The following is a 25409-nucleotide window of genomic DNA, read 5'->3' as shown; positions in this document are numbered from 1 at the left end:
AGGCGTGTCTCGGAGCTGCCAGAGCGCCAGCTGAACATTGGAGGTGGGGGAAGTTGGCGCCCATTAAGCGCTGAGCCGAGGTGCTACGGGCTCTAAGCCTCTAATTACCCCATACCTACCCGTCGATTTAGTGGCCGCTCCCCCCACTGGGCCAATGGGCTTAGCTCTTAGCTTCGTTGGCGGGAGCGAAGGGCCATGGCAGCCTGGCGCGCGCCAGTCAAACTGCTAAACCTCTGATTTCTTGGGTCATTTTAGGTGCTTGAATGTGATCAGATCACTTAGCATATGCCGAATGCTCTTTCCCGACTCGATTTCTCAGTGGATTCAATCGTAGGTCACCAAGACGCCGAAACGTCAATTCGTCGTGAGATGTCGTATACCGATCGGCTGAATGGACTCTCATCTGCATAGCATCACGACCGTTGTGCCTCGGCGACGTCTCCGACTGCTACTAGCAAATGGTGAGAGTGCGTCACGTCCCAACCACCCATGGGACTCGAAATCTAGCCGAAGATGGCCTCGAGGCGATCTCAGAGCCAGGTATGTGAATATTATGCTTCTTGCCTGTCAAGCTGATATATGGTCAACTCTGTACATACTTGGTGTCATGCAAGACCAGTGCCGTCCGCAACTATGCCCACCGACTCATATGAGCTGATCGGCCCCGGCGAACCAAACTCTGCGGCGCGTCGCATAGACTTCGCCCAAGACCCAGGTTACAAGGTCGGTCCAGAACCTACTTGACATTCTTCCCACCTAGATGATGGCATACATCAGCTTCCCCAAGAGCGCGACGCCACTCATCATCGGATGTTGGCCCCCTGGGCCCAAGAGATAGTGGCATGTGTCGTGATACTTGGAGCTCCCTTGGCAATGATGGGCACCTTATACGCACACGCAGGCCAAGTTGCGCCGCACTGGCCCCTGAAGATCACCATAAACGCCTTGCTTTCCATCTACAGTGTAGTGTTCAGAGCTGCCGTAGGATTCGTAGCCGCCAGCTGCATCGGGCAGCTGCAGTGGACCTGGTTTAAGTCCGAGAGGCCTCTGTACGATGTCGTTCGCTACACAGACGCTAGACAAGGACCGTGGGGCTCGTTTCGCTGGCTCTGTACCCATCACCTGCGTCAGCCTCTCTCACTGCCCTCGGGGCCATCATACTGATTCTGGCTGTCGCCCTCGACCCCTTTGTACAGCAGCTGGTCAGGCCAGTAGTCTGCATAATAGCATCGGCCGAGGCGGCTACACTGCCACGGGCCAACCTACTTTGCCGATACTACTGAAGATTCCGGGTTCAGTCAGGATCTAGCCGCGACCATGGAGAGAGCTATTGTGGCCCCAACCACGAGCATCGAAGCCCACTGTCCCACAGGAAATTGCACCTTCCCTGGGGTGTTTGGTACTTTGGCCTACTGCAGCCGCTGCGAGGTCTCCTCGGCCGAGCTTACGGTGGTGTTTAGATGTTCCGCCGGGGGTGTTCTCGATCAGCCTGAAGCCTCACCGAAGGATTGCGTAACGGACGAATCGGACACCCTCTATATCGCGGAGACCAGCCTGCCCAAAGGTCCATATTCCAGCTACGATGTACCAACGATAATGAACGTTTTGTACAGGTTGCTAGCCGGAGGAAACTTCGGAGCAGGATCCTATATTGCCACCGAGGGCCCTGAAGTGTTCAAAATGGACGTCTTCTTGAACGAAGCCGACTCTGAGCATCCTACACGGCCAGGGACGGTAACAGTGCGACTCATCGCCGGAAAGACGCCCATCTCGAACAGGCATTTCGATCCCTCAACTGGGGTCCCACTCGATGACTGTGACGCTCCCGAAAAGCGGAACGACTGGCGGTGCAGAGGCTTCGGCGCAGCAACGTGCACCCTTTCACCGTGTGTCCGGATGTACAATGCGACTGTGGTCAATGGCCAGTTGACCGGATCCCTAGTATCTGATTCGGGCTCTATGGCATGGGGAACCGGCTTCAAGAATACAGGTCTAAGTATGCTGGGCACGCTATGTCTTACAGAGGCCGAGCGGGAGCATCTGAGACTCGACTTGGGATACAAGTTGGAACCTACTCAGCGGTGGATAGGGTTCAATGCCAGCAATGGTGATTATACACGCAACAACACACTGATGACCGAATCGCTTTTGAGCCAAAAGTGCCTGTACACCCTGTCGAATGACTTTATCCGAGACGATGCCTTTGTTCAAAAGCTTGGGCCTCACATGGTGGGCAACCTGAGAGGTGTCGGCTACGGTGGCTACGTCAAGATGGCTTGAACGGCATTATGCCCGACCACTTCCAGGGCGACCTGCTGCCCAAGAAGCTCTACGACTCCGGACGCATCGACATGCGGCACATCGAGCGAACCTTGGCCGACCTGTCCGAGTCGCTGACCAAGTACCTGCGCACCCACGCCGTCGGGAACTACTCGGCGCCCGCCCGCGGCGTCGTCAGTTACCACGCCACGTGCGTCGAGGTCCAGTGGCCCTGGCTGGCGTACCCGGCGGCCATCGCGCTCCTGACACTCATGCTGCTGGCGCTGGTTGTCTCGGTGTCGTATACCCGCAACCGGCCCGTGTGGAAGGCGTCGCCGTTGGTCTAGGTTCACCAGAGCTCCGGTCAGGGGGCAGGGCCGTTGGCGGGCGATGGGACGGGCGCGCCTACGCTGACCGAACTCGAAAGGAGATCGAAGCAGATACCTGTATCGGTGGGCTAGCCTTGCTATGTAACGATGATGATTTGTTGAAATGTTTCAAGGGATTCTTCGCGTGCCTACTCATACCCCGTGTACTCCAGATGTTGCCACTTGAAGCAGAAGCAGCCCGAGATATCTGTTTATATAGACTGGTGATATGCTGACTGGATCTATATATATATATATACGAGAGATTTGGTGATCCTTGGCGCTATTTGTTTTCACAGATTGCCATGTGTAAGTTATGACTGCTATAGGTTATCATCGTTTAGGCTTGAGTCATAAGTACCAACCCCGTCAGACTCTTACGGATGTGCATCTGATCAATCAATCCACCATTACTTCGTTGAACCGAAAGGTACCCCGAGGTATGGTGCTTAATCTATAATCTCCTGGCGAAGCTTCGCCTTGTCTTGCTCTCATGACAGAAGGGTCTGCCATCGCGAAAGCTTACGGGGAAGGCCCGTCGAATCCTAATCTGAGCACTTGTCTATCAGAAACAGCATGTCTTCGAGGATCCCGAACTCCCAATTAGCGTCGAAGATTCACTTGCACTTGGTAATACTCATTTACTTCTTGCGGGTTTCGGTGAGGCCCGGCCATCCGCTCGAGTGGGCGAGCTTGAACTTGATTGAGTAGAGCCGGTTGCGGTCATCGAATTGATGCACAGGCTCACTTGGTGGGTAATGCCTCAGGTACGCGTCGATGTGCGAACTGCCGATTCGGATCTCGTCTCGCCGCCACACTGCGATATGACTGCTTAGTAGTGAACATCGTATGTAATTCCATGCGCTAGGAGTGTGCATGCCGAGTCACCGAGATGATGTGAGGCGAAGCCCCATCGAAGAAATCGGGACTGCACGAAGCGAGCAGTCACTTACTCCCAAGTTCATATTCGTTATGAGCATACATGGCGGACGCGTCGTAGATGACGGGCCGCCCCGTACAGACGTCGATGCCGGTGTTGTCCTCCCAAAGATCGCCGTGGACGAGGCACGGCTTTAGAACCCGGCCGCCAGCTTGGAGCGGCTCCAATAACCGCGGGATGACTCTGGCGCGCAGAGTCTCGAAGGCCTCTTCGTACTCTCGCCAGGGCCCGTTGACACCCACGTCGATTTCGAAGAAGATCGTCAGGAGGCGCGTGAAGGACCGGCTCCACGAATCGTCCCAGTCGTTGGGCTGGATATGCCTGCCGTGGCATGTCGGGGTCGCGAACCCGAACTTGCCCGTCGGCGACGTGCTGTCCCTGTGCAGGTCGGCGATGGCGCGGCCAAACACCGTCGGGCCGGGCAACGCCATTTCGAGATCGAGGAAATCCATGATCAAGAAGTAGCTTTGGGGGTCTGATGCCATGTGATCCCAGCCGTACACTCGAGGCACCAAGCCGGGGCTGACACGGTCAATGGCCTGCAGTGAGTTAAACTCCCCTTCCATCATTACGGCGCCTCGGGCTTTCGTAGTCTTGACGAAGAAGAGCCTATGTGTTCCATCTGCTAGTTCCGCTGTCACTTTATACGTTGCCGTCCAGGCTGATGCTCCCCAGGGCACCCCTTTTTATAATCTTGGCACCAGGTGGTAGGCCTGTCGTTTGACGTGTTAGTAAACCTGACGAGCTGGAATTTCAATCGTCGAGGTTGGTTATACAACATTTCTCGAGCGCTTCATCTTTCTGGAAGCTGTCCGTCCCCAAGAGGGTATGTCGCTGGTCAAAGGTGATCGACGCTGCCATGTTAAGAGATAAACCTGGTCGCGGTGGTCTGATAAGTAGGTCCGGGACTATGGATAGGGTTGCTGAGGAAGTTACTAAGTATTTTGCTGCAGTACCTGAAGCAACGGTACGTTGGCGTCATGGTCCCGAGTTGTTGGTTCAAGATGGAGCTCATTCCATTGGCATACCAGGCAAGTGGTGCGACACTGTATTCTCGGCCGGATATGAACCTGATCCCAAGTGCAAATACACGGCCTTGCGACACATGATATCACTATACTGAGCGCCAACTGCGATCACGAAGACCAGCAATATATCGTCTCGGCAGTCCCGAAATTGGGTCTTGGTTCGACCATGGTTGCCGAAGAGTATTGCAGGCAACGGGCGAGCTATGAGCTCCGTACTGGAAGCCATGGAGATAATATAATGGACAACACTGTTACATCTCAGACTACATTTACCCCTTTATGTCTATACGACATTCGAATATAACAATAACACAAGAGACTGGTCAGCAACTAGACTGGGTAACAGTACCAGCCAATTGTCTCCATCACGGACCTAGAAGACCTTTCGGACACTTCCAAGACACTGTCCATGTGTAACATCTGCGATTTCCGAGGTGGACAGCTCCCTGACGTTATTTGATTCAAGGGAGGATTATGCACCACCTTCCTGTATTGCTGCTTAAGTTTCAGACATTTGAACTCGACGCGACATATGCTGCTGTCGTGCATCCGCATATGTGTGCGCGCGTTCGTGTTCGCTGCCAAGGCCTTAGTTAGCACCCATTGCGCCGGGACAGAAGCCGGTGACATTGCGCGCGCGCTATGGATAGCCTTAGTAGCTTGTAAAGCTACAGCTCGCTGGCCGTTGCTTGTTCAATGGAGGACTGAGTCAAGCAGACCCATTATTGGTCTTGATCTGATCTAAGCCTGTCATCCCACTAGAACCCGAATGTCGCGAATCGTGGGTTCTAGATGCCAAGCAAGTTTTGTCTATTTGCCGGGTCAATTGCCATAACGCATGGGAAGCTCATGGGCCGCCCATCGTGCCAAGCGGACGAGATACAAGTCCGGTGAGAATAATGACGCTTTAGCTTGTTTCTAGCCTATTGTTTCCCCATACTGGAGCAAGGCACTTCGACTAGGGTATGACGGGGTCAAGCATGGCCAATCCGGCCTTCGGTGTAGTATTCATACGAGACTCGCAGCTCGTTCTCTCCCTTCGGCAAGGTTACATATGTGACAGAAGCTATCCCATGGCGCAAGGTGGGTGGTGTATACGCTGGCCAATGAGGCGTACACACTCAGAGACTCGGGGTTAGCCGTTCATGGCATCTGACTCGCGTGATGAAGCTGGGCAGCGTGTCCAACCTCCCCGTCTGGCCAGTGTACCCAGAAGAAGCCCTGCCTCTCGGGACAATTGCGGACTCTAGCTGCGAGTGTCTGGGGACGGGGTGCTCTAGTGGCCGCAGAGTGCGGAGTAGTGGGCTTCTGGAGTTCTGAGGGATCCTTCTCCCCGCATTCTCCCAAACCCCATACCCACACCTGACGAGCTCCTGTAACCCCAGGCTAGCCAAACGGCCCGCTTACCTCTTTCTTGGTATTCGTAGTCGCAAGGGTCCCCTGGACGGTACAAGACGAGATCCCGCATGACTTGGATATTACGGTACCACAAGAGCTCTTGGAAGAGGAGGACAGGAGGACAGGTGCATCCGGCGCAGGATGGGAAAGAAGAAGAAGAAGAAGAAGAAGGAAAGAGAGGGTCTCATTTTGGAGATTGGGGGAAAATACATAACAGTAAGCGCCTGCCCACCAGGGTGGTAGTTATTGTGGTTATTGTCTGCTTTGTCCGCCATCGTTGGGCAAATGTCTTGAATTCCATTCGTCTCAACTAACCCCCCGAGTTCACCGCTGTCATCCGAAGTGTAAATAAGGCCGTGAACCCAATCGAATCATCGGATGCACTTGCTTCGGTAAAACACGTCACGCCACTTCTACCAAGCAGTCCCTGCCTTGTTGTTGCCGTAGTTGAGGGGCCGAGGCATTCGCACGATATCCCCGTCGCGACAGTCGCAAGTACCGCCGCTCACTCCAGCAGCTACCTACAGCCAAAATGGGTTGGAAGGAATTCGTCAAGCGGCGCTCTCTGCGCGCCAAGGACCACGAGAGGACCAAAGCTGCCGAACTGACCATTCGAGAGTCGCTGTATCCCATTATTCTCGTCACCATTCTCTTCTTCCTCTGGGGATTCAGTTATGGTCTACTGGATACGCTGAACAAGTATGTAAACGTGCTTTCTTCTCCAAGCCTCCCGTTCCAGGTCTGCCCATACCGTGGTGGCTGTCTAGATCCCACCCTGGCGGCATCGTTTTCCTAACAGAGATAAATCGCAGGCACTTCCAAAACACTCTGAACATCACCAAGTCTAGGTCGTCAGGGCTTCAGGCCGCCTATTTCGGGTACGTTTCGTTGACCTAGATGCGCTTCGCATTGAAGACCCTACCTTCGTATACTTCAATACACCAGCTGGCGCTCACCCACCACTTTGCAGTGCTTACCCGATCGCATCCCTCGGCCATGCCGCCTGGATTCTCCGACACTATGGCTATCGTGCCACCTTCATTTGGGGTTTATGTCTCTACGGTTCGTGACACCAATTCTGAAGATATCCACGTTCTCGCTTTGCGCTGACTTATTTCCTTCTACTTAGGTATTGGGGCTCTGATCGCCTTCCCTTGTATCAAGGCGAAGTCCTTTGGTGGTTTCTGCGCTGCCATCTTCATTATTGGGAACGGACTTGGCTCGCTCGAAACTGCCGCCAACCCTTATATCACTGGTAGGTCGAAATGCACTTTGCTATACTCTACTCAAAAAGGCACGACACTGACCAATACTACCTACCATTCACAGTCTGCGGTCCTCCTCGATATGCCGAACTTCGCATCAACTTCTCGCAGGCCTTCAATGGTATCGGGACAGTCATTGCCCCTGTGCTCGGGAGCTATGTGCTGTTTACCTTCGACGACCAGACCGCCCTGGCCAACGTGCAATGGATCTACATTGCCATCGCCGTCTTCGTCTTCCTCCTCGCCATCGTCTTCTTCCTGTCCGTGATCCCCGAGATCACGGATGCCGACATGGCGTAAGTTGCGACATCCAAGAGCGACCCTTCCATGCTCCACAATAGTTACTAAATCGGGAGCCCAATATAGTTTCCAGGCTAGCGAGACTCATGCGAATGCCGACCATCTGCCTCTATGGAAGCAGTACCGACTATTCCACGCCGCGTTTGCCCAGTTCTGCTATACCGGTGCTCAAGTGGCTATTGCCAGGTAAGCGACTCCTACTCAACTGCTCCTGTACATGAACTGCTACGACAATGACTACCTACCTGCCCAACTCTCCAGTTCTTACAGACTGACTGACTTGTTCTCTTCACAGTTACTTTATCAACTATGTCACCGAGACCGTCCCGGCCGCCATGGTCAACAGAGAAGAAGGCTCGGCGCTGGCAGCCAAGTACCTCGCAGGCGCGCAAGCCGCATTCGCCATCGGCCGTTTCGCCGGCGTCGGCCTGATGAAGTACGTGCGGCCGCGCTGGGTCTTCCTCGCCTACCTGACCATGTGCATCATCTTCGTCGCGCCGTCCATCACGCAGCGTGGATACACCGGCATGTCGATTCTTTACATCACCTTGTTCTTCGAGTCAATCTGCTTCCCCACCATTGTAAGTTCAAGTTTGAGACCGCCCACTACACCCTTTCAAATCGCGGACTGTCGCTGACATCAGTACCCAACCTCGTAGGTAGCGCTGGGTATGCGAGGCCTCGGACGCCACACGAAGCGCGGCTCCGGCTTCCTCGTGGGCGGTGTCATGGGTGGTGCAGTCGTCCCGCCCCTGTTGGGAGTCGCCGCTGACCGCCACGGCACCCCGCTCGCCATGGTCGTGCCCATGATGTTCTTCGTCGCCGCCGAGACCTACGCCGTCGCCGTCAACTTCGTGCCGGCCTACCGCGATCCCGCCGACGCCTTCAGCACAACCGAGGTCGGCCTGCAGCCCCACCACAGCGACGAAGAGAAGGCTAAGCATGATAACCTCGAGACCAAAGAGGGAGGGGTCGGTCATGGTGTTGATGGTACCACTGCCACGCTTGGAGACGAGAAGGTAAAATGATCTGCGTGATACTGCTGGCACGAAGCTTGTGGGGGCATATCTGTGTAAGGAAGCTACAGCGGGCAGAGACGGCACATATACATCTGGGATCCTCTATATTGAGCATCTCGGGGCGAATGCGATTGACTAATTGATCGAAACCCATGCATAACCGCTAGATGTCAGCCCTTGGAGACACTAAAGAGCTCCATTGACGTCAACGTTTCCCACAACATCGCCTCAGATTGCACGCTGTGCGACTCTTGATAGTGAATGCTGGTTTCTCAAGAGCTCCTTGATCGCTTGATCGTAGCGAAGACACATTTGGACTAACGTACTACATTAGTGCAAGTGTACCGAGAGCCTCGCATGTGTGCGTCTCCCCCGTCAGACTACATCTTGTATGTAACATGCAGAATCTAGGTAGACGGAACCCCCCCCCCTCCCCCTTGAACCAAAGCCCATCACAAGTAAAAAGTCGACTACTAAATCCAGCCAACGCCTATGATTACCTTAACACCGATTGAAGAAAGGTACTTCCCTGAAGTCCATACTATAGTATAGATTATCATGCATGGAACGGTTCGTCAATTCATCAATGGGCTTCAATCCAGCGGGCCGGTGAAGTTCCTGTCCTCGCCCTGCCAACCCAACAGCGGCCAGTGGTCCGGTAGGTTCGCGAGGGCCGGCAGCGTGTAGCGTGCCTCACATGCACCGTCGGTGCAGGCCATGTCGTCACCACACAGACCCCACAGGTTGCAGTAGCAATCTTTCGCCGAGGGGCAATGGACGCTCTCCTTGCCAAAGATGACTGATCGAGTCGAGGTGAGTTAGTTACATGCGATTGGGCTGAGAAGTAAAAAGGGGGGAAGGAAGATCTTACTATGCCAGGCGAACTCCATCACCCTCCCGCTCAGGTCGTCCGTCAGCGGCGTGTTGAGCAGCCAGTCCCGGAAGCGGACGTAATCCTCGAGAGGGCGCCGCTGGATCGCCCCCGCGTTACGGCGAATTGGGAGCAGCAGCTTACCGCCACAACGTCCGGGACGGGCACGCCCGGTAGCAGCTCCTCAAAAGCCGTCTTGTAGATCGCTTTGGTCGTCGTGGGCGGCGTCTCCTTACCCTCCTCGCCCGCGTCGGTGCCTCCTCCCGCCTCTGCTTCTAATCTGCTAGCCTCTTCGGCGTCCAGATGCGGGCGGATCTCCTCCGGACATCCGATCACCCAGACACAGCGCAGATTGACGTAGCCCGCCCGCCGGACGTGCTCGAGCCGCAGGCGAGTTAGGGTGGGCACGGCGTCGTAGTCCGGGTCGTCGTTGTGCCAGGCGAAGCGCGCGGCGTGGAAGAAGACGGTCGTGTCCGCGAGGGCGGCGTAGTGGTCGACGATGTGGGTTAGGTACACCATCGACTCGCGCCCCTTGTTCTTGGGGACGGTCAGGGGCGCGTGGGGATCGTCGACGGTGTAGATGCGTTTGCGCCAGGCCGGGGGAGGTGGCGGCGGAACCAGGCCGTGTCGTCGGTTTTGAGGCTGGCGGCTACGATGTCGACGGCTGGTGGGAGGTCCTGGAGCAGCGGGTGCGACTCTGGGACATTGGCTGCTGGTGCTGCTGCTTGTGATCCGGTATTATCCACCGCTGGGGCTACCACGATTGCCTGACTGTCGAAGCTGGTGGCATGGTGGTGGTAAAGCAGGGTCAGGAAGCAGAGGCACAGGAGGATGAAGGAGAGGAGGAGACTGCGGCCTGGGTTGGGCCGACCCTTCAACATGGTTCAGGATTGAAAAAGATGTGCCAACATAAGAAAACAATACTTTCGCACAATCCCCAACATTGCCGTTGGCAGACAGTGGGTGTGCCCAAAATGAAAAAAGAGACAATGGTCCGAGGGAATGCTTCGCAGCCTTTTCTGGTTTCCCAAATGATCGTCCGTAAGACGGTTTAACCTATTTATTACTCTCGCCTCACCGGTCCTCCAGAACTTTGGTTGCATAGCCGCTGAGGGGTCGACGTTTCGGGTGACGATCTGCTGCTGTCAAGAGTCCGGAGAGACGGGGCAGGATGCTGCGTACTCCAAAGCACTGCAGCCGTGACGTTATGGAGCCACCCCTGGTTATTGGTAACCAATAAGGGGCTATGCGCACGAGCAACTGCATCCAACGCATACCCACGGCGGGTACAGCAGCCATACCATCGCACCTTACGGTGTTATTCCTTCCAGTGTTCACGGCGAATCGTCCACGGCCCAGTGATTGTCGCTTGCACGGCTGAAACCATTATAGACTTGACATCCAACGCCCGACGTCCAACAGCCCGTAATCACGTCTCGGGCCGAGTGGGAAGCGAATGGTTGCCTTGCTTCCCGAGATAGCACCCCCTAGACGCAAATGATAACTGGTCAGTAGTTGAACTCCTGAGATACTTCTTGGTGGACGCAATCACGTATATCGCCGGTTTGGAAGAACAATGCGACAATGACCATCACTACTTTCCTCCTATACATGATGTTTCTCGGCACCCTGCCATCTATCATGAATCGCATCGTCGGTATGGCAGATCAGCCAATAGCAGGCGCCGACGATCCAGAACCATTCTCACCTCCAGCTCAATCTCCCGCTCAGGGGGCTCTCCATCGCCTCCAAGGAAGAGACCAGTGTTCCGATGTGTTCGGTGATGGCACCATCAACTCGGTATGCGCACCAAGCACGACGCTTTGCTGTAAGTCATTGTCTGACGGTTGTATGGGGAATCCTTTCGAGGTTGCTTTCACGTATCTTTTACCCCCGAGTACGCTGGCTAAGAGTTCCGTCTCTCACCGGAGGCATCAAACCCGGCAAGGACTACCCACCCGTCCTGCTAACAAGCCCTAGGAAAAGGCTGGTGCTGCGTCGGAAAGTAGGCAACTCTATTCTTCCACAATGGGAAAGGAGTAAGAGGGCAAGGAAGACAGACCCATGACTACCACCGGGGTTTATCTGATGGGTGATAGCGGCACGAGCGATAACTGCGACGCTGACTAGCCCTCTGCCTGCACCGAACCCAACTCGGTTCCCTGCACCAACCTCAGCCCGGGCACGAAGAAGGCGTGCTGCCCGTCGCTGACGAGCTGCGCGAACCGGCCGCAAGGACCCAACGTGCGCTGCGAGATCGCCTATTCGGACCTCATGGCGCTTGCCAGCGGCGGTAGACCACAGTCTTCTTCATCCAGCAGTAGCTACAAGTCAGAAACGACGTCTTCTTCCTCCTCTGCTTCTACCACGACCCCCCTTTCGAGCCAGAGCAGTACTACTACTGTGTCCCCAACGACGCCAGCAGAGACCACGCCCATGGTCCACACTGGCTCAGAGGAGACCCCCGCCGCCACCGCGGGGGAGCCGCCGAACCCCGCGATGAGAGGAGGCACCATCGCCGGTATCACGGTCGGAGCCGTCCTCTTCCTCCTGCTGGCCGGTGCAGTGGCGCGGTACTTCTCGCGCCGCCGCCGGAAGATGGAAAACGAATCTGCACCACCAGTTGGGAACGAGCAGTCTCATAATCTTCCTGTTCCTGATAATCAGAAGATACAAGAGGTCGGAACGGTTGGAGACCGTGGCCCCCATCGCTGGAAATACCAGACGCCACAGCAACATGTTGCTGAGCTGTATGGGGATAATCCGCATATATATTACGGTCCTCATGAGATGGATGGCACATACTAGTCGAAATAGTCATGTGACAGTTGAGAAATGACCCGCGGATATGTACAAATAATACATTTGGTAAATATATGGCTGGGAAATACCTGATATTCTTACATATGGAAGCTGAGCCAATCGGGGCAGTACATGCGCCCGGTCGTATGATCTTCAGTGCCCTCAGGCAGTGTAGAATACGTCGACCCCTGATCCCTGTCCCGGGACCAACAACAACATGCGGGCGACCCTCCGCACCTGGTTAGAGATGCTCGATGATGTCGAATGCTCTCATAATAACCTGCCTCTGCTCATCCTGCATCCACGTAAATGTCCTCTGTCCGATCCCGCCCGCTACAAGGTCCTCACGAGAAGCCCATACGAAATCCTCATGCTCCTCAGGATCCAGCCGGATCTGGAGCTGCGACCGTTGCTCGTTGGTCTCTTCATCCCTTTCCCCACCCGAAATTTCGCCATATTCATCGTTAGCCTCGTGTTCAGATTCGGCCTCCACGATAAACGTCAGTTTCCGCCATATCTCACCGCGGTCCAGCCACTCGTGCCGCTGCCGGTCGACAACAGCAACGAACCGCCGCACCCGGAGGCCCGCCTCCTCGGCCAGCTCACGCGCCGCCGCGTCTAGAATGCTGACGTCGTGGGGGTCACACGAACCGCCGGGGATCTCCCAGCAGAGTCCGCCGTAGTCATGGCGGCTGCGCTGGACGAGGAGGATCTTCTTGGACTGCTGGTCCCTCTTCTCGCGCAAGGAGGAATAGTAGTGGTGTTTGTTAGCGCTAGAAGGTTGCGATGGCGATTCGTATAGTTTGGGTTCTGCTCTGGAAAGGGCAGCAGTGGACACCACAGCGCTCTTCCCTCCGGTCCCTGATCTGGGCGATGGCTGGGAGTGTTCCAAGGGAGAGGGCGGAGAAGAAGAGAGAGACGATGTTGGAGAAGGAGGAGACGAGAAAACAGGGTCTTGTTCTAGCGGTGACGAGGCCGAGGGTATAGAGATAGAGGATGCGACGGGTGAAGAAAAGGTCCGATCGCTCTCGCCATGGGCTGGGGAGTAAGGGAAGGATGGCCTGTCACGAGCTTGGGCTCTCCTACAACTATCATGGTTAATGACCACAGCGCCGACGACCAGATGTGTTACGCCCTCCGACTTATGCTGCTCGAGGTAGGCGGCTGGTGTAACGAGATAAGGACGAAGATGTTCCGGTATGACCGGCAGCGGGGAACCGTCGATGTTACTGGTAGACATGGTTTCACGCAGCTTGTTGGTCGTGTCTACTCGTACACGGTATATCGCGCTTGACGTCGTCTGAGATGAAGTGAGGACTGGAACAGATATAGATGAGTTGGGAGCGATATGGGCAACAGCGCGAGTGGAAAGCAATGACAGCGGATGACAGCCGAGAGCTAAGGAGAAGTGCCGGGGACCCAGTATAGAGATTGCACCCGGGGCCGTGGATACGTTCACGCCAGGGAATGATAAAGGCGTAAAGAATGAAGGGCCGACATATGGCCATCGCTGGTGCGTATATATGGCTCGAGTACGTGGTGTCCGTACTTGGAGTAGCATTGGTCGCAGCAGGGGTACATTGGCTTGCCACGGCAGACGTTACGAGTACAGAGCCGTCATTCGTTCTCTGGTAAACACGAACGCACGTAGTCAGACCTCATCCCTCTAGAGGTGTGCTAGGCATGTAATAGTCCATCGGATCAAGCTCGTTTCGGAGTCGTTCATGGTGAGCGGACACGGCCCCAACCAATAGCATGGGAGGCCCAGCACCCCCTGGAGGTGGTCTTCCGGTCTAGTCGAGGTGCAGGATGGAGTAGGTTATTCCTTCGAGCCAGACACCCAACTCTTATTGGCGCTTCATCCATCCTCGTAAATATCTGCCTCATGGTCAGCATCATTGTTTCTGTCATTCTCACTCAGTTTCTCCGGGAATCGGCTGAGGTGTGTTGAGGTCAGAGTCAGAGTCGTCGCCAGCTGGCAGACGAGGCCTGAGTAGGCGGTCAGCCTTCCGATGCAGGCAGGAATGATTGCCAGACCCAAGGCTGGCTGGTACCCGTTCAATCGACCGAGACAAGCCGTGTTACTGCCATCTCTGCGTCGTATATGAGACCACTTCAGGTACGTGCGCGCATCTCCCGTGGAAGACCGTTGCGCCGAAAGCACGACAGAATGCCCCCCAACGTCGCGGGAGGCACCGCTCATCGATGCAAGCATATCTTGATGTTGTCTGCCTACCTGTTAGGCAAGCAATGTTACTTCAGATCACCCACTTTCCGCATGCCACCTTGGAAGTTGGGTCATGTCCAAAACGTGATAGCGACGGGTTGTGACTGGCCAATTGGGGTTGGGGGGTCCGCGGGGTCGTCCCTCTTAGGTTAGCGAAGCCGTTGGAGCACGCCATGCAGGCCAAGGTTTAAAACATGTAACGACGACAGCTCTGGGTCACAAAAACGGGGGGGCCTGGCATAAGAATAGATCAATTGATGGGTGCCTTGTAGGCAGGTCCTGCGACGACATAATCTGCAGGCAGACGAGAGGAGCATGTGAAGAATGTGGTATGCGTAGCAGTTTCTGGCAGCTACATACATGTTGCGGACAGTGACAGGCAGCGGGTAATGGGGGAGCGGAGCATGACTGCATGTGGTGAGAGGAGGGGAAATGTGCGGTTGGGCAGGTAGGTGCATGTGGAAGGGGTGTTGGGGTGGTAGCCGGAAAAGCAAATAAGGCTGCCTGCCTGGCGGGAAACGATAAGGGCGCCGCCGTGATAGTGCTGATGCAGAATTGACCACCAGACACTGACACGACGTCCTGTCAGACGCAGATTGGTGCGGGCAGACGAGGCATCTCTTGTAGGGACGCAATACGTCAGTCATTATATCAGGCAAACATTTACTACTGGGGACGGTTGGTCGTGCTATTTGTTAACCTCCTTGTTTGCCCATCTATCTCCCCAACAGCGTAGGTAGTATTCAGTCAGTTAGTGGCATCAGACCAGACCTGTGGCGTGAGCAGGCAGAGCGACAAACAGGTTGAGGATGCCAACGCGGCACCACCGCCACACACGCTGGATTGAACTAGGCAGGAGGGGCATATCTTGCGAGATCGCTTTAGATCGGCGTGATTCGGTGTGAGATTTGTCTAAATCACAGCAATAGGTCAGGTCCTGGCCAGAAAGGGTCTTCGGCCCATAGCCACATACAAATAGCGGTCTACTCCATATATGAGACATGATATGGCAAGAGGATACGACGTTCTGCAATCGTGCGTACCTAGCTATTGGCATATTTTGTGCGTTACTCATCATACAGTTGATTTAGTGATCGACAAGCTATCATCTCAAGCTATAGGCCGGCAGTAGAATTTCCAGTAAGGAAAAGAAAACATGAGCACCCGGGGAAAAGAACGACCTGTGCCAAAACCCATCCTCTGTCCTGCACCAGTATACCTAGGCATATACGCCGCCCTTGAATGGTCCAAAACGCCCGCTATGCTGTTGAGGCTTCTTCAGCTCCCCCAAGACTTTGCTTCGAGGTGCACCCCTAGTAGGGAACCCAAACCCCATGTCGAACCGACCGCAGAGAATACCCAGCCATTATACATGTCCCATACACGAACCGACGTAATCCGAAAGACAGGACCCAACCGAATTATTAAAGGGTATGGGGTAAAAACACGATTGAAGCATACGCATGATAAACTGCAATCCACCCCTCATGAGTGAGACTTTGTTGCCGCTCAAAAAATCAACGCCTTCCTGCAGGCCCCCTGTGGACGCCGGCCTGGCAGCCGTTTGACCAACCTGCTTGTCCTGTGGGCCATAATAGCCGTGCAGCTCAGCCGCTTCGTTGACCGCTTCGAGAGGGGCGAGCGTGCCGGCTGCGGCACTCTCGCTGCGACCGCGGTAAACACTGTCACCGCTTTGTCGCCTACTGCCGCCCGTGGGCCGTGTGGTCGCACTGGAGCGCCGTCTTCCCGCCGTCTCAATCGCGTCAAGCTCAGACTGTCCATGGGCACCATCAGCGCTACCACTGACCTCGCTGGCGTTACTCCAGCGTCCTGGGCGATATGTCGACTGTGACTCGTAACTGACACGCTGAGCGGCGTATTGTCCGCCCATGGACTCTATGCTGGGATGGCGCGTTCCATCATTTCCCCCATTGAATACGGGCTTATAGTTACCGGGCCACGCAGGTGGGGTGGATCGTCCGTCGCTGAGAGGTGGGCTCCTGGCAGGTGAGCTATAACGGCCATTGTAACTCGAGTCGGACCCGGCCCGGTATCGTGAAGGGCGTAGACTCGGAGTCTCCTGGCTTAAGGGATCAATGTCGACCTCGGTCACGGTAGTCGAGCCGAAACCTTCCTTGTGCGACTTACGCGACGACGACGTCTGCTGTCCGTTTGACGACCCGCGCTTGGATACCTCGACTGCTTTCTCTGTTTGTCTCAATCTGCGAATGATGATGAAAGCAGCCACAATCACGACTAACAGAACCACAACAACACCAGCAACGATGCCTCCCAGTGCTGCCGTGCTCAGTCCTGTACTGTTGCTACTGTTGTTCTGGCCTGTTTGGATCGCGGGGATTTTGGATATCGTGGAAGCTACCAGTTTCGGGACCACGCCTGGCTCATTATATGCTACACTTGTCGGAGTTGGCGTCATCGTAGTGGTATATGTCACTTGAGACGTCACAACGCGACCTTCCGAATCCGTGGCCACCGTGGGTGTACTGAAAACGTCTGTCGATGGATTTGTTGAGTAGCAGCCCCCTTTGGCACACCCCATTCCATTCAGGCAGCATCCATACTGCATGGATGAAGGACACAGGTAGTAGTTGGTCGGGCATGACTGAGGGTATCCTTGGCCAACAGGAGGAGTACATTGTTGGTCCTTGCCACAGACATAATTATCAGGGCAACATTGGCCTAGGCCGATATCAGCAGTGCCTTCACGAGGGTCAGGGATGTATCAACTCACCAGGCATTTCAGCGCCGCAGTTATGATACCCAACCCGTCCGCATGCTGTCGATGGTCCCGCGGTTGTTGCATAGCAATACGTCGAGGCGCACGCGTAATTATCAGGGCAGCACTCGCCTCCAAGGCTTGCTGGACAGGCCGTGTTCCCAGCGCCGCAAGAGTCACCCCGTCTTCGGAGTACAGCGTATTCCTTCTCTATGCGATGGATCTTGTATCGAGCATCGTGGTTTGCAGCGGTCTCCCTCGTCAACATCGCAACAGCCAGCAAACCAATGCAGCTGGTGCAACCCCAGAACCGCCCCATGGCTACCATTTCGCCTACAACTAAGTGACAGGCCCAAGCTCGAGCCGTTTCAGGTCAGAGTGAAATTCCCTGAATAGCAGCATCGGCTTGCCGGCAGTCCCAGCAGAGTAGTCATTCAGCCGTCAGCCGTCCCGTTAATTGTCTGTGAAAGAGGGGTTGCGACGAGAGTGCGTCGAGTAGCGGCTATTGGATGAAGGGAAACTTCGGCAACCAACTTGGACGGCTTAAAGAGTGTAGGGAAGAAGAAAAGACAAGAACGATTCGAGGTTGGGGGCTGTGCGGGTTGTAGACCTCCCCGCCGATTTGCGTATGTCAGATACTGTGTAACGAGAGGGCTAAGACAATACTTTTTTTTACAGAAGACGGCACGATAGGGCGGGCGCGGAGCACTTAGGCGCTTGTAGGCATACGATCTCTTCACCAACTGGCGGTCCCGAGAAACTGGATCGACGTGAAAGGAGGCCTAAAGGGAAGATAATATGAAGGGATGCGACTCTACGTGCATACATAGATGATGGGGATGGTGGGAGGGGAGGGAAAGATCGGCAAGACCGCCGTGCTGACAGCAGCAAAGAGAGAAGCACAGGAGAGGCTGCTTTGCTGATCCTGAATCTCGATTCTCGAGAAAGGCCAACACCGGACAACTCCCACCGAGCAACGAAGAATGCCATCGGGCCATCCATCCATCACCTACGCTTCTCACCCACACCCGATCACCTAAGTAGACGAGGTGCAACCATCAGCATGTACAGCTGCGGCACGAAGCTCCAATTGTAAGGCCCGTTATGACAGCCATCAGCATCGGAGACGCCGTCCATTGGACAGAACGGGGCCGAGGGGCTGACGCATGCTGCAAGTCTGGTATGATGGCTATCCTTTCCATTATCGTAGGAAGACAGCCCAGCTGCAGCCTTTTCCACTTGCGTCCAATGGCCGTGTGCCTCTCGGCATATCACCCGGCCATCTCGGAAGTGCCAAGTGCTGCTGAAGGGAGGATCAGGCTGCAGCCGACTGCAGGGCGTTGGGGGCCAGGAAACAATACAAAACACTCGCCTCCTCCCTCCCTCTCCAACATGAAAAGATAGTAACGTTGGAAAGAATGCTGTTAATATCGATGTGGCGAAAACGAAAAGCCGTGTCACCTTTGTCGCAAGGCTCGAATGAGGAGTCTCTGGTGAGGTGCCACGAACGAAGAGGCTCCAGAAGCTGAATGGGGATGGGGAAGGTCCGGCTAACCAACCTGGATTGTTCTTACATGAACGACGAAGCGTGCAAGTCAGTCCATCGGAGACCAGCCTCTCTTGCCATTCATCCCTCTTTGTACAGCTGAAGGATCACAGTCGGCCGACCAGCCATTATAGATCTACGTAGCTGTCGTGGAAAAACAGAGGAACAGCCTCTAAGGCCTGTAGTGTTGGTAGTGTTGGAAGTCTTTCATGCGACCTGCCACTCCGATGGACAGAAGCTTCCAAGGTGGAGGTGGAGGTGTGTAACGTTGGCAGTCAGGTGCGGTAAGCGCTAATATTTTTGGGGCCATTCTTTGGACGCTTATTTTAGCACTTTTAGTGCCATCAGTGCAATGTTGCTTTTAGCCTGAATGCGCCCAAGCTCGGGTCTGCCCTATCAGAATGCCAAGTGAAGGTGTCCAACCGCCTGCATCAGTGCTATGTATCCTACTTTATACAGGCCAACGATGGTTTGCTCTATAGATCGACACTCTGCAGTAAACAGAACATACTGCGTATTGGGACACGATATTTATAGAAGTCTGCTTGCATATCGAAGCCTATGACTGTCATTATATCTATTTCTAGACTTACGTTCAAGACTGCTGTCAAGATGGGACGAAGGAAGGTGGCTCTGCAAAAGCTCGGCCAGTTGGCTGAGCAAGTAGGTAAAAGATTGAAAGTACGGAAGATGGGCACACAGGAATAGAGCGGGCTGACCTTCCAGGAACGAGCACAAGGAGGATGGCTACCATCAAGAGGCAAGGCATCTAGGAACGAACAGCTCCTTACAGCTGGGTGCACAAGAGACCACGGAGCCCACGAGCCCTAGATGATTCAACCCGGCCAGTGACACCAGATGAATGGGTCCTGTGCATCGGGCTTGGACAGCTTGTCGAGGATCGACCTTGCATGGTTCGTCCACTTCTCCGATCAATGTAAGGGAAGGGAGACTGTCGCTTCCTTATAAAGCAGTACTTCAGCCCTGATCAATATCGGAAGCTAGGAACAATGTATATGGCAACATCCACAGCAGGGTGTGGTAAGCAAGCTGGAAGAGACAATCGTATGTTAAATATCTCAAACATGTACTAGATATCATCGCATCTGAATCCGTCATGTGTAATGCGATCGTGTCCCGTCGGCAATGACTAGAACTGTGATGGTCTGTCTACCTCGCTACAAGACCGAACTTGGCTTGACAGGGATTTCGCTTTGGCGGACCGTCTCCGTTGAATAAGGCCGATCGATTTCTCCGTGTGCAGCTTCGTGTCCATCTGCTCCCCCAGCACAATCCCATCTACCCAAGGTGTAATAAGTCGTTCGTCGCGTGGCCGGATCAATGATTCGGTGAAGTCACCAAAGTGCGGTTGAGATGCACGGGGCGGCAGAACTGAAGTGCGAACATCGCATCGCCAAGGTCGATCAACGGGGAAGAGAACAAGGTTCTTATTCGTTTTTGCTCGGGACGTTCGCTGCACCTTGGGCAAAGCTCGTATTGCAGCGTCCCGTCCGATCTACGTCGTATGTAGATTGGGAGCATATCACGAGACAGGCAGCTGGTAAACTGCCTCGGCGCCAAAAGGCCAGGTGCATGGTGCATGGTGAAGCGAGTCGGAGACGCGGTGCGAGAGCTGAATGGGGTAAGCTTGCAATTTGCACACCCCACAAGACGGCCTCTGCATCTCCACCCGTTCCGCCCAGCGAGGGAGCTAGGCCAACTCCCAGACCTCCCCCAGGTTTCTGTCCAGGGCGTTCTGGGTGCCCGTCCCTCCCACGGGCCACTCACTCCGGGCTTTTGATAGGCTATCCCAAGCTTAACCGTTTCCCGGCCTAGGTCCAGGTCTCATGTTAGGTTAGAGGTCGGGGTCCCGTCCCCCTCATCGCGCCCCTCACACTTGGGAATTCTTCAGGAATTACCTAACGAGAGGTCACGATGCCGAGACGCTGCTCTAGCCTAGCCTCTGGGGCGGAATGACATGGTAGATTTTGGGAACCATTCAATCTCTACCTTAGCTCTCTTCACCTTCCATCCTTCCACACCTCCGACCCCAGACTCTGCCGGATCTGACCTATCGTATTCCAATTGTTGTTGCGGCTTACCGGGGACTGCTTTGGACTATTGTCACGAGTGTGCCTTTTTGTCTTTCGAACCGGGGCTCACAATTCGCGCCTACCTCGAAGTATTAGAAATATACCGCTTTTCTCCAGGCTCCAAGCGCGACGGCGACCCTATCCCTATCGTCGACCTGCTGAGCGCGACTACGCCCCCTCATGGCGGCTTCGGGGTAGAGACGATGTGATTTCCTACGTCTAGGTCTTTTGCATTCGTAAAAGGGCGAAATGTTGCTGTTCACAAGAGTGGCGCCGCCAAAGGTGCCAAAGAGGCGCTCCCGTGCTGGTTAGTCTAGGCCCCTCCAACCACTTTTCTGATGGCCATGTTGATCTGAACGGTTACAGGTTGTACGTTTTGGTACGTTGCCCGAAAGACATCTCTACTCGTCATCGGTTGATATGAATATGCACTTCCAAGTTCTGACACGCCGTGAAGTAAAGAGAAGGTATGTTCCCTACTGTCTAGCGTATGTACTGGGGCTATAACAGCTAATCGTACTTCGTTCGATTTAGAAGAAGAAATGCGACGAACGGCGTCCGCAATGCGCACGCTGCGCTGAACGAGAACTCGATTGCACTTACGAGGCTGTGAAGCCACGCCAACGGAAGAGACGAGACTCTGCACTTGCTCTAAACGGCACATCCCCGACGTCGGAATTCCCAGGTGCTGATTATGGCCAGTGGACACCATCCGATGGCATCGAGGAAGTCACAAAAACAGAGCACATCGAAGACAACTCGATAGAAGATGTGGTACTCTCGCCACTGGGATCTACCAGTTCGGATATGCTCCTGAGTCGCACCAGCTCAGTCGGATTCGACTTCCCTACTGAATTCGGAAGAGCAACGAGTTTTGGGACTTCGAGGCGGAACTCGAGCCTCGAGGTGACGACGAGAGCTCTCTGTCTACCGCCCGATTTGGCTATGATAGCCCCGTGCCCGATAGCGTCACCAACCATGGAGATCAATATTCCATCCTTCTCCGAGTTCTCGGATCGCCCAAACCGCCGTGCCCTGATGAACCACTTTTGCAATGTCCTCTCCCACTTGATCGTTTTCCGGGAGGAGTCTGGCAACCCTTTTCAGCAGCTTGTGCTTCCGCTTTCTCATGGCAGTGCGCCTGTCATGAACGCTATTTACGCTCTTGCAAGCGCACATCTCGAGTACCGCGGGGTAAATACAGGAGAGAAGTCTATATACTTCCATAATGAGGCAATCCAGAGTTTGGCGCAGCTCATTGAGAAGAACGGGAAGGTCAACCACAAAAATGAGCTATTGGCCTCAATAATGCTACTGGTCTATTACGAAGTGGTATATATCCCTTGTATGCGAGGTTTGGCATGATGTACTTACTAATCATGGTTGTAGTTGGTCCAGAAAGGTCGTTCAAATATTGTGGATGGACATTTGAAGGGGGCCTTGACGATCATGAACTCGTGTCAAGGAGGATCAAGTCCTACAAGTACCTTCTTAGAACGAGTAGGATGATTCTTCCAGCCTTAACCAGGACGCTAATGCTAACCTACTTTCAGGCATTTCGATTTTACGATGTCATCACAGCGTTATCCTTGGGGACAGCCCCTCTGTCTACGGCGCCTGCCGCTGGTTGTTTGATGCCGTTCCCGCCGCTGGACGCGCCTCTTAGCTCCCCTCTCAGCAATGTCGACACGCTGCTCGGCATGGCAACTACTCTTTGGCCAATCATGCATCGACTGTCGAATCTGCCTTCTCTCAAGACTGAATTGGAGAATGCAGTCAAATCCCACCAAACATCCAAGATGGCCGTGCTACGAACCGAGTTCGAGACCACGTCCCGAGCCATTGAGGGGGCGCTCCAGCAATGGCAACCCATGGTTCCTTCCAACGTCGCCATCACAGGCGGCCTCCTCGAGAGCCTGGACGGCGAGCCGATCGCGGAGCAAGCCCTGCTGCAGTCCATCCTCGACAACGCGCTGGCGTACCGGCATAGCGCGTTCGTATACCTGTACCGTACCATCTACGGGTACGCGCCGACGCATGAGCTGGTGCAGAAGCACGCGCACGCATCTCTGGTACACTGCGCACGCAACGTAGCGTATCGGGGCCCCATGGGCGCGCTGCTTTGGCCGCTTTTCGTGGCGGCCTGCGAGGCTGTCTCGCCCGAGGATCGCGACCTCGCCGAACGCGCCTTCGTCGAGGTTGACAACCACCAGGGGATGGCCAACATTGAGAAAGCCTGGGGCGTCGTCCGCGAGGTCTGGAAGCAGCTTGACCTCCTGAGCGTCACCCCTTATGGTTCCAAGGACGCGGATCTTTGGAGACGTGTCAGTAAGGAGATGGGTGTCAGCATTGTTTTTGGTTAATCTAGGTCCTGGCAAAGGCGCCGAATAGGGGTTCTGGATATTGGCTAAGGGGCGCTTCACTCGCTAGAGCTTTAGGTTCTCTTATTGCATTTGTTTTTACCTGACCTGTTGTGGCGTACGAGAATGGGCGTATGCTCTACGAACCCCAGAAAGTCAATGCGTTGAGGGAGGTTTTGAGTCGAGCACCCTGTGACTATTGAAAGATCAAGTCCATCGTTGCTCTCCTGTCAACTAAAGCATCTGAAAGCAATGTCTTGCTATAATGTCACCAATTACACAAACGTCGCAACACACCACTACGTGTAAATCCGATTATAAACATAAAACATTTGGCATCAATGCATCGCGAGTGTAGGGTGCCTCAGCAGTTTGAGCAATCAAGGACCGCCATGTTTAGGCTATTTCTGGTCATCGATCGTGCCATTCCATCCCAACCTCGATCGGATAGACAGGTATACATACGCTCACAGGTCCATTCCGGAAGGTGCCCAAATGCATAGGACACCATATTCTGCTCAACACCATGCGCGGGTTACGCAAGCTGTAAATGTTTGGCCCAGCCCAAGAGCTACGTCTCAATAGAGTGGTGTGTGTGTGCGTGTGTGTTGGCCACGCCTATACCTTAGGAGGTTTTCCACCTATCAAACCCCGGGCAGACACAATGCCGTGGCCCGGGTCGACTCCGAGGGAGAGAGGAGAGCTGAGATAGTTATCCTGCAGGTCGGCAGTCGAGAAACTTCATGATTCACTTAGGAGGCGAACTTATGTGTGGCGATGCGCCTCGGCCAATGAGTCCTTAGTTCGTCGCATTCATACGTGCGCGCGCACGACTTGACTTGCCATTGGGCGATTTGCCTTATAGTGAGAATTGCCAGAATCAAGCCGATAGATACGGCGAGAGAGAGAGAGAGACAGAGCCCGGGGAACGGTCAGGTATCACTACATGACGACGTGCCGCGCGCAGGTGAGCAGGAGCAAGGGAGAGAGGTAGAGAGGGCCGAGATGGACAAACAAACATGTGGACGTAGCAGCCAGTCACATGTTGAACTAATATAGCTGAGGTGGTAGGTGAAGGAAGAAACGCCTGCAAGCAAGCAAGAAAAATGGGAAGCCAGGGAGGGAAAAGGTCACGATAATTACCACTAGGCGCGGATGATGATGATGATGAGAAAACAGGCGGGCGGGAAGCCGGGAACGTCGGGCTCAATGCCACTAGAGAGGCGGATCTACCCTTGAAAGGGCCATCTCGAGCCAATAGCCCCCTAACCCCCAATCGGATGAGGGACGACAGGAACGGGGCTTTTGGGCTTGAATTCAGGATTCGAAGCAGAAGCAGAAGTACCAAACAATATTCGAAGAAATAAAGAGAAGTATCGTCTACTGAAGGCCATGATGCGAATGAAGCCTGAACATCGGGCGTCATGTGAGCACATCGGCGACAGATTGAAAGCTGTAGGTAATAATATGTCATCATCAGCATGGTCCCCGGTCGCAATTCACTCGCTGTCGGGGGCCTTGGGGCATGTCGTGTTGCACCACAGCGAACGCACGCTTGGGCAATTGAAGTCCGGGGCAAGGAGACCTGCATTGCACATTGCATCAACGGCCCTCACCCGACCGTATCGTGAAGTCCAGCGGTCCAGCACCCATGCCCAAATGGAACCTGGCCTGCTGGTTCCTCTCTCGCTTCAACTCCAATCCTGATCAATGGCCATATTGGACCGACTAGTCTGCCGAGCAATGATCGCCTGGCGTATACCCTCCCCCCTTCCCATCATCCTGCTTTGCTCCTGGTCTCTTTTCCTATTTGCCTATGCCCTTCCTTCCTCTTCGTTTCAATGTGAACATGGACAGAATCTTGCAGCCCAGTCCAGCCCAGCCGTCCATCAGGCAATTGACTTTTTACTCTAGACTTGCTTTTTTTCGCCTGTCCACTTCTAAGCGCGTGCCGATCAAGTACAGGCATCAGTCGTCTTACCTGCCTACAGCGAAAGCCTACAGTGCTACTGTAAGATCACTCGCTACAAGTATATCAACCAGACCCGGACTTTGCTCCCTCCCACACACGCGCAGACACACACATCAAGGACCGGGGAATTTTTATCACTCAGATCGATTCAGCCGAATTTCCCCAACCTCTAAGTGGCAATGATTTCGCTTGCAATTAGCCACAAGACTATGTTGAGAGAAGCT

The 25409-nt window shown here is 54.4% G+C and overlaps 9 protein-coding genes across 9 annotated transcripts; 5 read left to right on the top strand and 4 right to left on the bottom strand.

Annotated features, from left to right (window-relative positions):
* Nucleotides 1-1317: 1317 nt before the first annotated feature.
* On the top strand, nt 1318-2280 carry PG986_008891 (uncharacterized protein; the record flags this gene model as incomplete). The annotated part of the gene is made up of 1 exon (XM_066845113.1): nt 1318-2280. The coding sequence occupies one exon, from the start codon at nt 1318-1320 to the stop codon at nt 2278-2280; it is 963 nt and encodes a 320-aa protein (XP_066697511.1).
* An 8-nt stretch (nt 2281-2288) lies between these two features.
* PG986_008890 (uncharacterized protein) lies at nt 2289-2606 on the top strand (the record flags this gene model as incomplete). The annotated part of the gene is made up of 1 exon (XM_066845112.1): nt 2289-2606. One exon carries the CDS (start codon nt 2289-2291, stop codon nt 2604-2606), a length of 318 nt encoding a protein of 105 aa, XP_066697510.1.
* A 662-nt stretch (nt 2607-3268) lies between these two features.
* Nucleotides 3269-4247, bottom strand: PG986_008889 (uncharacterized protein; the record flags this gene model as incomplete). The annotated part of the gene is made up of 2 exons (XM_066845111.1): nt 3269-3444; nt 3581-4247. Coding segments are annotated over 2 exons (843 nt in total), but the record flags the coding sequence as incomplete, so codon positions are not given.
* Nucleotides 4248-6525: 2278 nt separating this feature from the next.
* PG986_008888 (uncharacterized protein) lies at nt 6526-8586 on the top strand (the record flags this gene model as incomplete). Its single annotated transcript, XM_066845110.1, has 8 exons — nt 6526-6692; nt 6806-6871; nt 6964-7055; nt 7123-7248; nt 7323-7554; nt 7625-7744; nt 7854-8139; nt 8218-8586. The coding sequence occupies 8 exons, from the start codon at nt 6526-6528 to the stop codon at nt 8584-8586; spliced, it is 1458 nt and encodes a 485-aa protein (XP_066697508.1).
* A 584-nt stretch (nt 8587-9170) lies between these two features.
* Nucleotides 9171-10329, bottom strand: PG986_008887 (uncharacterized protein; the record flags this gene model as incomplete). The annotated part of the gene is made up of 4 exons (XM_066845109.1): nt 9171-9376; nt 9449-9548; nt 9593-10125; nt 10221-10329. The coding sequence occupies 4 exons, from the start codon at nt 10327-10329 to the stop codon at nt 9171-9173; spliced, it is 948 nt and encodes a 315-aa protein (XP_066697507.1).
* Nucleotides 10330-11032: 703 nt separating this feature from the next.
* On the top strand, nt 11033-12256 carry PG986_008886 (uncharacterized protein; the record flags this gene model as incomplete). The annotated part of the gene is made up of 2 exons (XM_066845108.1): nt 11033-11248; nt 11579-12256. 2 exons carry the CDS (start codon nt 11033-11035, stop codon nt 12254-12256), a joined length of 894 nt encoding a protein of 297 aa, XP_066697506.1.
* Nucleotides 12257-12491: 235 nt separating this feature from the next.
* PG986_008885 (uncharacterized protein) lies at nt 12492-13490 on the bottom strand (the record flags this gene model as incomplete). Its single annotated transcript, XM_066845107.1, has 2 exons — nt 12492-12986; nt 13359-13490. 2 exons carry the CDS (start codon nt 13488-13490, stop codon nt 12492-12494), a joined length of 627 nt encoding a protein of 208 aa, XP_066697505.1.
* Nucleotides 13491-15237: 1747 nt separating this feature from the next.
* Nucleotides 15238-17533, bottom strand: PG986_008884 (uncharacterized protein; the record flags this gene model as incomplete). The annotated part of the gene is made up of 3 exons (XM_066845106.1): nt 15238-15389; nt 15939-17177; nt 17230-17533. The coding sequence occupies 3 exons, from the start codon at nt 17531-17533 to the stop codon at nt 15238-15240; spliced, it is 1695 nt and encodes a 564-aa protein (XP_066697504.1).
* A 3569-nt stretch (nt 17534-21102) lies between these two features.
* On the top strand, nt 21103-23216 carry PG986_008883 (fungal-specific transcription factor domain-containing protein; the record flags this gene model as incomplete). The annotated part of the gene is made up of 6 exons (XM_066845105.1): nt 21103-21160; nt 21220-21232; nt 21311-21320; nt 21388-22185; nt 22243-22353; nt 22407-23216. 6 exons carry the CDS (start codon nt 21103-21105, stop codon nt 23214-23216), a joined length of 1800 nt encoding a protein of 599 aa, XP_066697503.1.
* Nucleotides 23217-25409: the final 2193 nt, after the last annotated feature.

Source organism: Apiospora aurea (assembly GCF_038362705.1).
Source record: "Apiospora aurea strain CBS 24483 chromosome Unknown utg000006l_segment0_segment0, whole genome shotgun sequence".
Lineage (NCBI taxonomy): Eukaryota > Fungi > Ascomycota > Sordariomycetes > Amphisphaeriales > Apiosporaceae > Apiospora > Apiospora aurea.
This window is presented reverse-complemented; position numbering and strand designations above follow the sequence as displayed.